We start from the raw sequence: 12,919 nt of genomic DNA on the forward strand, positions 1-12,919 counted from the left end.
AACCTCCCGAATCCCCAAGGTGTCCCTCTCCAGCACCGCAACCAGGGTGTCTGTAAGGCAGGACAGCAACGACTTTAGGCACTAACCCGAATGTCCTGATTTTAAACGGTCCAAACTTTCCACAAATGACCCCGAGGGGAGCAAAAGAACTGTGAGGCTGCTCCCAAGTATTGTGTGCATGGCTGACATTAGGCTGGCACATTCCACGAGGAGGTATGCCATCGCAATAGCAAGCGGGGCCCACATATTGGTTACACTTACTAGGTGCAGCAGAAGGAATTTCTATTTACAAGTTTGAACAAGATAAACAGTGGAAAAGCCAAAAGGGCTGCACTGTATTATCCGTGCTCCAATTCCAGTTTTAAGAAGGGATTCCATTAAAAAAGGACCTTTCAAGTACTGATCTAGGTTTATGGAGTGGTCCCTGATGTCCATGGACATGCATGCAATGTTTAATATCTGACTCTTGCTTCAAAATGCAAAACCTTTTAATTCAAGCATCTAATGGAAACCTGGGACAAATGCCAACCCTTCCCACAGAAGGTAAGTTACACCCGCCCTCAACCTACCAACAGCAACAGAAGGGATAGGCCTTTTATCATGCCTTGGAGAACAAAATTGTCAGTACAATGAGGGAAGCAAGTTCCAGAGTCTAGTTTCAAGAGTTCTATTGAGAGCAACCTGCCTCCAAGAGCTGATCCAGGGATTGTTGGTTCAAACACTCCAGAGATTGCTTCCAGGTAGTGAGTGCAAAGCCACAGGGAGAAATCACCAAGTAAATACAAACCTACATAATAATGAACTAAAAGTCAAGCATGTAACGAGCGACTGCAGAGAAAAAGAAAAAAAACAAATCTTACCTAAATCGATGTCTGTGAACCCCTCAGCATTGATGGCATCCGATGTGTTCTTATCTATGTTCTCTAGGCAGAGGCTGGCCAGCTGGGGCTCATCAAAGAGTCTTGCCTAACAAGTAAGTATGCATCATTAACACAAAGAAAAAAAAAAAACTGTTTACACTTTGCATCTTTTTGCCCAATCTTGATTTTACTCAGTGGATTTATTACACCACTAGTTTGCAAGCCATGGGAACTAGCGATGCAGGCAGACAACATTTCACAGGAGTTGAGTGAATGCAACTATGCTAACACTTGCAAGCCTAACAGTTGCATCAATTCCGTTTAACTGTATACATCTTCGTGCTCATCTTTACTGGAAGGTAACATCAGGTGAGAAAAAGCACCATGTTGACCACAACCACAGACACTCAGCATGTCAGCTGGCTGTGGGTAAGCCATACCAATTATTTTTATGTTACCGGAGGAAGCCTAATGCAGCTGACTGACACCTTGCTCTGCAGTAAGGACATTTGCAGCATTTAACTACATCGATGCCATGGCATCAGTGCAAACCTCAAGAAGTAGGTAGGCCTCTGCAATGCAAAATAAGACTTGCACTAATGCAGCTCAATCTAGCAATAGGCCAAAGCAAGCCATCTTGTTGCAAGTCCTGCCTTCCTCCAGTGCAAAGTGCTTGCACATTTTGCCCAGGTGCAGCTACACAGACTGAGGTTCATGAAGAGTTGTGTAACTCCTGCAGAGTTCAGAAAGATGCTCAACGTGGCACAAGGATCCAAACTCCACCTGGGTTACTAAGTCTAGCGTTGGAGGATATTATCTCCCTGTGGCTTACACTAGTTTCCCCAAAGCCATCCAGAGAGATGGGACCATGCATAGCCTGTCCCTGAGCATGCTGACACCTCTCCCCCTCCCTCTTTTTCACTGACACTATAAGCTTTTCAGAGCAGCAACTATCTAGCTACCTACATATATAATGTCCAAAACAATGGGGCCACAACTTTGGCTGGGACCTCCAGGAACTATCACTAAAACCCAAGAGGCTCTGATCTAGTAAACAGCTGTTTTGAGCCTCCCTTCCTGGACTGGCATTTTCCTGCTTCAGCCCTGTTGGTGATAAGTCTCCTGGCTCCCAGGAGTTGTGGCTCTCTCAACCTTGTTAGATTCAAGGCACCCCTTGGAAAACACCAGGTCTTAGTTTTCAGTCTCTCTCACTTTTTCTGGAGTAAAAATGAAAAAAAATAGAAAATAAAAAAATAGAGTTATTCTGTTGAATAACTCAGAAAGTCTGTGTCAGGTCAGAATGGTTTTAACACTGAATTCTTATTTGAAATCTCTGGGCTTTTCTTGAGACTCCTGTTTGCACACCTAACCGTGCTAACACCGTGCAGTACTCCGTGGCATCCTTGTAAAGGATCTCAAGGCGTGCCAGGATGCTGCTGCACCCTGGCTGGCAATCACTGCTATATGGCTTTGAATCTTCAGCTTTGATGCCCACTAAGTCACTTCCTGCCAGACTTCTAGATCCTCGGGGTGTAGTTCCTCTGCATTTCTTCTTTGATCAGTGACACTTGCCAACACACATCACTTCAGCATAGCACCGTGAACTAGGACGGCATAGACAATGAAGGTAGTTGCCCATCACTGGTATTTCTGCAAGAGGTTCAGAGGCAGGATACTGGCAGTATTTCATCTCGGTCAGCTCCTGCACTGATTTCAATGGGTCAGGAGGGCCAGCGGTGAAAGGATCGTACAGCCAGGCACAGAACCTCAGCTATCTGAGGAGTTGAGTGGAGCTCTGGAATCAGAGCCTGGTTTGACACTGGTTTTGTGGGAGACAAATTTCGCAGATGGCAGCTGTGCAGGTAACCCTCCAAACTGCTACACTTGTGATACAATTAGTTGGAGCTTGATCTTCACAGTCCTGGAGAACTGAGAGTACTGTTTGAAGCAAGGGGTCTTTAAATTAGCCCCTCACCAATATACCCCCAAGTAAGCGTCTCAAAAAGGCACTGAGGGGCTTTGGGAAGTAAAATGACAAAGCCAGATACTGCCGATCTCCGAATCAAAGCACCCATCCAGACAACCACGTAGGAAGGAACAGCCATGAACTGCACAGGACAGGATGCCCCAAGGCAACTCAGTCTGAACTGGGAATGGAAACTGGGCTCATTTCTCTAGAAGGCAAGTACCACTGCAATAGTTCAAGGCACCTTTCCCCCACTGTGTTCACATATTGTTAACAAGGGAGTTGAACAACATTCCCTACCCTGAAGCAGAACAGGGAGAACATATTTGTTAGTTTTCTTCCTTCATTTGTGCAGCATGCCACTACAATGCAGCCCCAGTCCATGCCTGGGACTGGTAGGCACTGTAACAGGCAGCATGCCACGACAGAATGGCTATAGCCTAGAACTTGCGGATCTGCCCTCGGTCATGACTACACAGGCTGGCACTACCCCAGGAAAGGCCTGAAATGAGAGCAGAAGTCCTAATAGGAATGAAAACAGGGAAGGAAAGGCAATGCCACTTACAGTACTAACAAGCTTCAGAAAGGCTAAGTTTTCCCAACTCAAGCAGAAGCAATAGAGGACGCCCATAGGCTCCCAATGGAGGACTCCCAATGTTGTACTCCCACAGGCTGCCTATAGCAGTTAGAAAGAATGGCAGCTGCATGGACAACTCTTATAAATAACCTCACAGAGAAAGACAGGACCAGGGGAACCACTCTCAAGAAATTCCACATCCCTGTACACCACCTACCCTGGTATCTTGGCTGTAGAGCCTGAGGAAAAGATTCTCTCCAGTTACTGGAAACAGGGACCTTACCTCTTCCACCTCACATCTGTCATCTCTTCCCTTCCAAGGAAAGAGGGCAGCCTGCAGCATTAGAGGGTAAGAGAAGGCTCACTTTTTCAATACAGTATGTGCAGGGGAAATCCTACTCTAGGGGAAACCTTGCAAAAAAGGGGCAGTCCAGCAGACAGCCTGTCTCTAATGCAGCGAGTGCTTATTGTGAGACATCCTGAATGTCAACAAGTGCGTTCATTTTACTTTTGCTGGGCACGAACCTTTTCGAGCACAGGAAGCTCAGTAAAGCCTTCCTCACCACCGAACAATTTCACATTTTCCCACTGTCCTGACCCCATCAAGGAACCCCAAGTACTATAGTTTTGTGCAACAGGCAAGAAGAGTTGCAAGTATTTGTAATTCAAGCTTTAATGAAGAACAGTGTAGACCATCATTAAATCAGTGAGGGAAACCCTATCAGATAATAAAATTTCTAGAATCAAGAGCACAAAAACCCCCACGTTCCAGGGCACAGACAGCTCTACTCCTTTCGAAAAAGTAACCCTTCTACGGTGCATTTCCAAAGCATAAGCAATATTGATACTAATGGAACTGCTGGATTTGTTCTAAGCGACTTGGAACAGAAATAGGTCTGGAACATACCTGCGTTAAAAGCATGAATGCATTGTCTGCTCGAAGGTTTTTCTTTAGGAATTCCACACAATGGGCTTCAAGGGCAGGAACAGCATATTTTTTAGCTGTGTAAAGTGTTGTCATCACAGTCTCTGGTCCAATCTGAACTTCATCAGAATACAGAAACCTGGAAGCATACAAACAAAAGGCTGTCTCATAAACCTGCTTTAACCAGTAAGATAGCAGGAAAAAAAAAAAGACAAAAATCCCTGCAATTCACAAGAACCATTAAAGGTTATTTCCCTGTCATGATGGCCCAATTTATTCTTAGCATCCACTGTTACCCTTCCCACCTCTGACTTCATCTTTCATGTCTGATGAGTCAAGAATTAAGGTGCTACTACGTATCCAGCATCATGAAGGATCAGAAACACCTAGCAGGGATGATGGGGAGATCCCTTCATCAGCATTTTTCCACATACTTTCACATCTATACCTTTACTGAAATAGTTCTCCACTGAAACAGCTCATGTTCCAGTTGAATAATAGTGAGCATCAAAACAGTTTTTAATATAGTAACCATCAAAGTAATCAATCGGTCAATAAATATAAAGCGGCTGGCTTCAGGGTAAGTGAAGCCAAATTAAATCTCAGCCTTGGTTTCACTCTTCAGTATAGCAAAAGCTGAGGGCACTGCACTTCAGACATCCCTGGAGAGCAGCCACCCTCTCAGTCCCCCAACTAACTTCCCATAAACTCCCAGGAGGGGAGTTAGGAAATTTTATAAGAACTGGAAATAAAAAGCCTTCATAAGGACCCGGGCTTGACTTTGACTCTTCCCCCATTCCCCACACAAATATGCTGACTAGAGATATGATTATCACCACCTGAAACAGGTTGCTTAAGTGAGGCAACGCTCTAACCTGGTGCAGGTCACACCACAGGACATGGAGGTCTTCAACCTAAAGACCCTGAAATAGGAGTAGTTCTCCTGAATTCAGGAAGACCTGCTTGTATGTGAATTGCACAGGATAGGGCCTAGGAGGCCAATTAAGACTTACAAATCAGTCCATTTTTGCTCAAAGCTTTAGTTGCTTTCATCCAGGATTTACTAATTTATTCTGAAAAGCTGGAATATATTCAGTACAAAATAAATACTTGCACATGTATTAAATCACAGGTGTCAATCTCATATGGCCACGCAGGCCAAACGAGAGGTGAAGGGCCAGTCCACAAGTTGAAGCAGGCCCACAGACCTCCCTCCCCTCCCCAATCCCCCTGTATGCTGCATCCAGGACCTGTGATGCCTGGGGGCCCAGAGCCTTGGCTGGTCCAGGACAGGCACACAACACCTGGGAAGAGGACATCTGTATTATCGGCACAGCTGCAAGCAGCCCATTCGGTATCAGGATGTCTCTATGGCCATTGTGCAAACAGACATGCTCACCATCTTGAGGAACTTACCGCTGAGGGGCTACCGAGTTCCTGATCCTTTAATTCCCAGGAAGGACCAGAATGCATTTCAGGGGAAGAAACAAGTGAGGGAACTTCTAGGAAAAGGAGTAATGAACTCCAAGCAGGCTTTTAGTGATGCTATGTAGCCACAGCTCTGTGAATATATTTCAGCCCTTTTCCTTACTGCAAAGGTTTATTTTTACTAGGTTACCATACCTTTTTATTGCAAGCTAGCTTTCGAAAGTAAATTAATACTATGTGCCACAAATGCTGTGCTGTTTCATGCAGCATCCAAGTCTGGTTTGGGGTCTAAACCCAGGAAGAGCATGACACAATGGAGCTAAAGCAGGAATTGCTAACAGGCCTATAAGAAAATGTACGGCTCCTATTTTATATAAATGGATCTTTTTCTTGGCTTTTTAGCAGGATATTGGCAATTCCTAGAGGAAGGCTGACGCTACATAAGCCTAGACAACCAAGAGCCCCATGCAAGTCTGTAAGGGAGAAGGGCTACAGATACAAAAGACACCATCAAAAATCAAACTCCTGATCCACCAGCTTTGGAATCCATCTTCTGGTAGTGGCCAGCAACTGAACCTTACTGGCAAAAACTGAAATCCTGGATGTAAATGAAAGATTCTTTCCAGACATCATTCACCATACCATGTTCTGAGCCATAATTAAGAATGACTGCATCGGGGAAACTGGGAAGGATTCTCCCTGAACACAAGTACAATTCAAATAAGGACTCACGCTTTCTTGCTTTCTAAGCACTTTAACTGAGTTTATCATTCCTTCTGACAATACCGTGTAAGAGATTTGATGACTGACTTACTTTCCCCCGTCACAGAACTATACCTAGACATACAAGGTCTAGTAAACCGCACAAAGACAGCTTTAATTCTCATAACTGACCTCACACAACAACAAATCCAGGATATAGAAAAGATGCAGGGAAAAAGTAAAGACACCTGGGTGGGCTATCCTGGAAGACAACAACTTACACTTAATAGTCCAAACACAAAGTCTGGTACTAGCAATAATACAAGGTGCAACTGCGACTGTGCTAACTGGAATGTGCTGTTATCTACATCACCAACGCCAGAATGGTAAAAATAGGAAACCAGACTGAAAAGAGATTGACTTTAGCTATAAGGCTATTAGTTATAAAGTAACTAATGATATTTACTTTACCTACTACTACTACTACTACTATTTAATCATTAACCAATTTTATTGCATTATGCTTTATGCTATTCTGAAGTATAACATGGCATTTTTTCATCAGTTGTTACTCAGTTAATTTATCTACCTTAGATGAAGTTTCTTCCCTTCCTCTGAAGGAATCAGCTATGCCAAAACCAGCAAAACTTCTGTTTGCACAAGTGGGTGTTACGCAGCCCACATTTAACTGCTCAACCAAAACTGTGGGACTTCAGTGAAAATTCAAGACGAGACTTAAATTAGTATTGTATCCAGTTCCAGTGAAGTGTTTAAGTGGATCTGCTCTATTACCAGAGCCTGAATATGGAGTTTATCTGGAAGAATATAAACCAAGGGAAACCAATACAGGAACTGGCAGCAACTGGAATGCCACCCGAGATGTGTGAAGATATAACTGAGGAAACACCTAAGAACTTTGGGTTTCTTAGGTGTCTGACTTTGGGTCTCTCCGCATGTTATGCATATCCACAGATGCATATCGAGCAGGTCCAGCGAGGTGATCCTCCCCCTTTATGCGGCACTGGTCAGGCCGCAGTTGGAGTACTGCATCCAGTTCTGGGCGCCGCACTTCAAGAGGGATGTGGACAGCATGGGGAGGGTCCAGAGGGCCACTCGCATGATCAGGGGACTGCAGGGCAGGCCCTATGAGGAGAGACTACGGGACCTGAACCTGTTCAGCCTCCACAAGAGAAGGCTGAGGGGGGATCTTGTGGCCTGCTACAAACTGGTCGGGGGGGATCAGAAGGCACTGGGGGAGTCACTGTTCCCCCGAGCACAGCCAGGAGTGACCAGGAACACAGGAACGGTCACAAGCTAGCAGAGGGTAGATTTAGGTTAGACATCAGAAGGCGCTATTTCACGGTCAGGGCGGCTAGGGTCTGGAACCAACTTCCAAGGGAGGTGGTGCAGTTTCCTACCCTGGGGGTTTTTAAGAAGAGGTTAGATGAACACCTTGCTGGGGTCGTTTGACCCCAGCACTCTTTCCTGCCATGGCAGGGGGTCGGACTAGATGATCTGCTCAGGTCCCTTCCGACCCTAGAAACTATGAAACTATACATATATATTCAATCATCCGTCATCATCATATATGGCTTATTATCATTGCATGGATGAAGTGCTCCAAGCAGGCCACTCCTCTTGACTTAAGTCCTGACCTAACATTCCCAGGCCCAATCTATGGGACAAACAATTAGAAAACACTGTCTACAGGTCATACGAGGAAATGTGTAGACCAGTGTGTAGACAAGAGGGGCATGAATGTATACAAGGGTAGAACAAGGTAACCTAAAAACAGTGTCTAGCCCACTGGGTTACCTGTAATTATGCTTTTCCAGGACGACAGGTAGACAAAAGACAAGAGAAGGGAATAAGCCTCGCTGGAGCACTGATCAATACATGCTGCTCTCACAAAGGCTTTGTTAAAGCACTGACCAGAGTAGGCCTCACTAGCAAACCTGACTGATGCATGAACTCCTCACATAAACAAACAGGCACGTGGGACAGATGCACCTCCTGCCAAGACACAGGAGAGAGAAATGATAGTACAAGGTAGGCTAGTCCAGTACCAAGATGATAAAGCTGGAATGGGAATACCTAGGTCAGAATGTGAAACAAGTCCCTGGTGCAGGACTGTTTGAGACATTCAAGATACCAAAGGAATGCAATAAATACATCCTTTGTTTTGCGCATTGTATAAAAGAAGAATTGGAAATTGCAGGAAATTTATAGCAGCCTGGGGGAGCCTGTGTGGTATTGTGCTGACTACTTTGTCATAGGTACAAATGCCTTAGCTCCTGGTCTGATGTACTTGTTAGGTCAAAAGGTGTTAGGGCTGTGCTTGTAGACAAACCTGGCCAAATCTCTGCCACCGAACCAAGCCTGTGGTCATTCTTTAAGACGAGTTTACTGTTGGGATCTCCAGGCTGCAACTTCGCCAGTACTGCAGTTCCTAAGACTTCCAACACTGACAGTACATCAAGTACAACACCTGATGAGGACAACAGCAATGACAACACTGATAATCCCAGATGACAGCACTTTCAGAGGAAGGGCAGGAACCTTGTCTAATGCGCAAGAGGTAGGGATGCACCGATAAAGATTTTTTTGGCCGATATCGATGGCCGATTATTAACCAGCCATATCAGCCAATACCGATCAGATTGCTGATATGCAGCCCGGCCGGCTGGAGAGCAGTGTCTGGCAGGTAAGTCTATTGGGGGGAAGGGGTGTGGGGAGAGCAGATCAGGCCCCTGCAGTGAGGGAGGGAGCAGGGCTGGAGCACAGGCAGGGGCAGGCACTGTTCAGTCAGGGCAGAGCACAGGACAGAGCCACGGGCAGCTCCTACTGCTGCACACACCCCCGGGGGAGGCATGTTCCCCCTGGATTTGTGTGCAGGGTGAGCTGCCCACTGTGGGCTGGGGCCACAATGGCCTCTTCCCAGTGGGGCTGGGCTGGGGCTGTGCTTGGGGTGGGCAGCAGCAGTGCTGGAAGGCGGGGGGCAGCGACGGCTACAGAGTGGGCTATAGCCACCCCAAAATTTACCACATCACCCCCCGTAGTTTCCCTTCCCAGTGCCACTGCCATCCACCCACCTCACCCCAAGCGCAGCTCTGCCCTCCCCCACTGGGAAGTGGCCAGCACAGGCCCTGGCCTCAGCCTGCAGGCAGCACGCCCTTGCCCCACACACAAATTTAGGAGGGCACACACTCCCATGCCTCCCCTGGGGGTGCATGAGTCACCCCCCTGTTCCCCTCCCCCCCTGCTCTGTCCCACACCCTGACCTGCCCCAGCCCCACTCTGTCTCTCACCATTGGGGCCCCAATCTGTGCCCCCCACAACCCTTCTCTCTCCTACACCCCTTCCCCACAACAGACTTACCAGCCAGATGCTGCTCTCCAAGCTGCTGGGGTGCGTTTCTGGCTGCATGTATGCTGCAGCTGCATACATTCACGCGGCATTTATCTGTGACGTTATTGGCCACACTGGCCAAAAAAAAGCCAATTTCCTTTTATTAGTGCTGATACGATATGGACCACTATATCAGTGCACCTCTAGTAAGAGGTATAACAGAATGCTGCTGCAGCACCCAAATAAAGTATGAATTTGTTATATCTTAGCATTTCTGCAAGTGCTAGAAATTATCTAAGCTAGACGTGTGAAAGATATGATGGGTCATCCCACCCACAGAGCTTCTTTCTGACTGAAGAATCCACCTCTAGATCCAGCTCATGAGCTTGCCTGCCCCAGCTCCCAGGGCTGCTGTGCTGGCAAGGCCCACACCCAGGGGGTCAATGCCACATCTCAGTATTACCTACGACCCAATTCCTCGTTTTCAACCACTGTTCACAAACAAATAAGGAGCAGTGAAGCAAAGGGTGGCTCCAGAGGATGGAGCTGGACTGTTCTCACTGGTGGCAGATGACAGAACAAGGAGCAACTGTCTCAAGTTGCAGCAAGGGAAATTTAGGTTAGACATTAGGAAACACTCTCTCACTAGTAGGGTAGTAAAGCACCGGAACAGGTTACCCAGAGAGGTGGTAGAATCTCCATCCTTGGAGATTTTTAAGACCCAACTACACAAAGCCTTGGCTGGAATCACCTAGTTAGGGCTGGCCCTGCTTTGAGCAAGGGGTTGGGCTAGATGACCTCCTGAGGTCCCTGCCAACCCTAATTTTTTATGATTCTATGACAGATGGCATTAGCTCCTGGGTGTGTTGGCCACACCAACACAGAGTGGCTCTAGCAGCCACATCAAGAAGCACTGCAGTCCAGATACAGCCCACCAGCTTATTTGAGTTCGACACCCTTAAGCTAAGCCACACTGTTAAAGCCTAATTTTCTTTTAGTCACCTAACTGATATTAACCAAAAGGGTGAATATTTTTATGATTTTTTTGTCCTCTAAGCAAAGACCATTTTGTCCTCTTGGCAGCCACACTAAAAATCTCACTCTTTTAGACAAGATCAGCAAATGCCCTAATTTATTGTATCTAATATAAGATGAGTCAGTTAAAACAGCTTCCCGAAAACTTCCAGCCCTCTCCATTCTAGGAAATAATTTTTAACCTTTAAACCTCTGGTTCCTAAATTGTCTCAGTTAATGGTAGAAGCACTTTTTCTGGGGGAAAAAAGCAAAAAATGATGCATTTCAAAGCTATACATACTGTTCCTGACAACTAAGCACCTGGAAGTACATCAACAACGAAGTCTTGGGAGGCATTACAATTGGGTCATAGCTTCAGGAGTCAGATTGCAAGACCTGGCAGTTCACCTCATATTTAAGATTGCTGTTGCGTATTTTAGGGTTTGTGAAGAGAATCATTCAGTAGGGCATTTTGCTAAAGCCCAGAATGTCTAAAGAACCGAGTTTTACCTGCAAATGGACCCAAACAGTCCCAACTGATCTGGGGAGAAACTTCTCCCACCGCCTAAATGCTCAGGTTCAGAGGCTTGGAACACGGCTTCGGCTTGTGTAACTGGAACATTTTATGTCAAATGCACTACACCAATATCTACCAGCTCATAAACTGTCCCTCCAAACAGGTTAGCCCTTTCATTTGGCAAACAGATTTTCATCCAATCCATAACTGAACCTCAAGTGTCTGCGACTTAAGCCACTAAACATCCTACTTGTTTTTCCCGCTCCTTTCTAAGAGCACCAGAATCCACCTCAAAGCTGCTCTTGAAACAGAACTAGACTAAACACAGCTTAGTACAATTTAACCTTTGCAAGTAAAGGTGTGACATTATACTGATAATAAAAAAATAATAAAGGTCTTACTGTTGAGTTATACTGGTACAATGGTGCTTACTCCAGCATGATTCAGGAATTATTATTACTACATCACTCTGCCTACACTGGCATAGGGAGGGTATGCTAGTTTAGCTTGGTTTCATTATGGGGTCTTAACTTATTTTGATTTCTCAAAACATTTAAATAAAAAGTATGCTAAACCCAAGAGACTTTAGCTAAAACTGTATTGCAGACTGCATGTTGGGTGTGAGGGTGGGGAAGAAAAAAAACATTTAAGTTTTTGAGGTCAAGTTTTATAAACAAGGCACAACATGTAATGTACTGTATTAAGGGATTAATCCTACGGGATCAAAGGGGCTATAAAACTGGGCACTAGATGCCAGGTAAATCAGAAGCATTGTGATTGCCAGACTCCAACAGACACAATCATGCGTCCCATCAGGATTACATTAGTTACCTTTCCAAGGCAGCAGTTTAACCCAAAGCACAAGCAAAAAAAAAAATATATATATCTAGTAGCAACTGCTTATTTACTAGGTAACTTTTTACTTATGATTTAGGTTCACAGGCTAGAAACATGTACTAACATATGGAAATGTATGCTATAGGAGTATATGCTATAATTAATCTAACATTAAAGTTCTACCTAACTATAAATCTAAGTGTTTTGATGGTTACATCAACCAACAAGATTGCAGCTTTCTTTAGATAAAATTAATTGAAGTACAAATGGAAAGGTTGATTAAAGAGGTGTTCAGAACTGCTCTCAGTAATTTAAATCAATCCACCCTGAAAAGGTTCAATTATATTGGAAATATTTTTGTCCACGATAATCTCTATCCAGTTATAAAAGTGAAACTGTACATTAAAAGAGGCTTACTTTAGTAAAGCTAGGAAGGCTGCAGGCTCCACATCAGGCAGCTCAATCTCTGTAGAAGTCGTGGCCATTCCACCATTAAACATTGCATCGAAGACTGCACTGCCTACAGCCAACACAAACCTAACATGGGAGGAAAAAACAAAACAAAACAAAACAAAAAAAACCTTACGTTAAACTACATTCAGCTTCCAAAAAAATCCCCATTTCTGCCCCCCAGAACCATCTCAAGGGAACGTCCTTGTTGTACAGTACGCTCAGAAGGAACCCATCAAATCCCTGTTTCTCTTTACTGCAAAGACCGCCAAAAGTTGCTTTTGGAAGTTCTTCT

The 12,919-nt window shown here is 45.2% G+C and overlaps 1 protein-coding gene across 3 annotated transcripts in view; it reads right to left on the minus strand.

Moving 5' to 3' along the window:
* Positions 1 to 12,717, minus strand: part of BTBD2 (BTB domain containing 2) — a 31,951-nt gene extending 19,234 nt beyond the window's left edge. For all 3 annotated transcript variants that reach the window (XM_019513315.1, XM_019513314.1, XM_019513313.1), the window contains exons 1-3: positions 12,592 to 12,717; positions 4,311 to 4,467; positions 861 to 966 (exon numbers count right to left, since the gene is read on the minus strand). In XM_019513315.1, coding sequence (XP_019368860.1) covers positions 861 to 966; positions 4,311 to 4,467; positions 12,592 to 12,674 — 346 coding nt within the window. In that variant the 5' untranslated portion in view covers positions 12,675 to 12,717. The remainder of the gene's footprint in view (positions 1 to 860; positions 967 to 4,310; positions 4,468 to 12,591) is intronic.
* Positions 12,718 to 12,919: the final 202 nt, after the last annotated feature.

Source organism: Gavialis gangeticus, unplaced genomic scaffold (genome assembly GCF_001723915.1).
Source record: "Gavialis gangeticus isolate Ggan-Ray unplaced genomic scaffold, GavGan_comp1, whole genome shotgun sequence".
NCBI classification, from domain to species: Eukaryota; Metazoa; Chordata; order Crocodylia; family Gavialidae; genus Gavialis; species Gavialis gangeticus.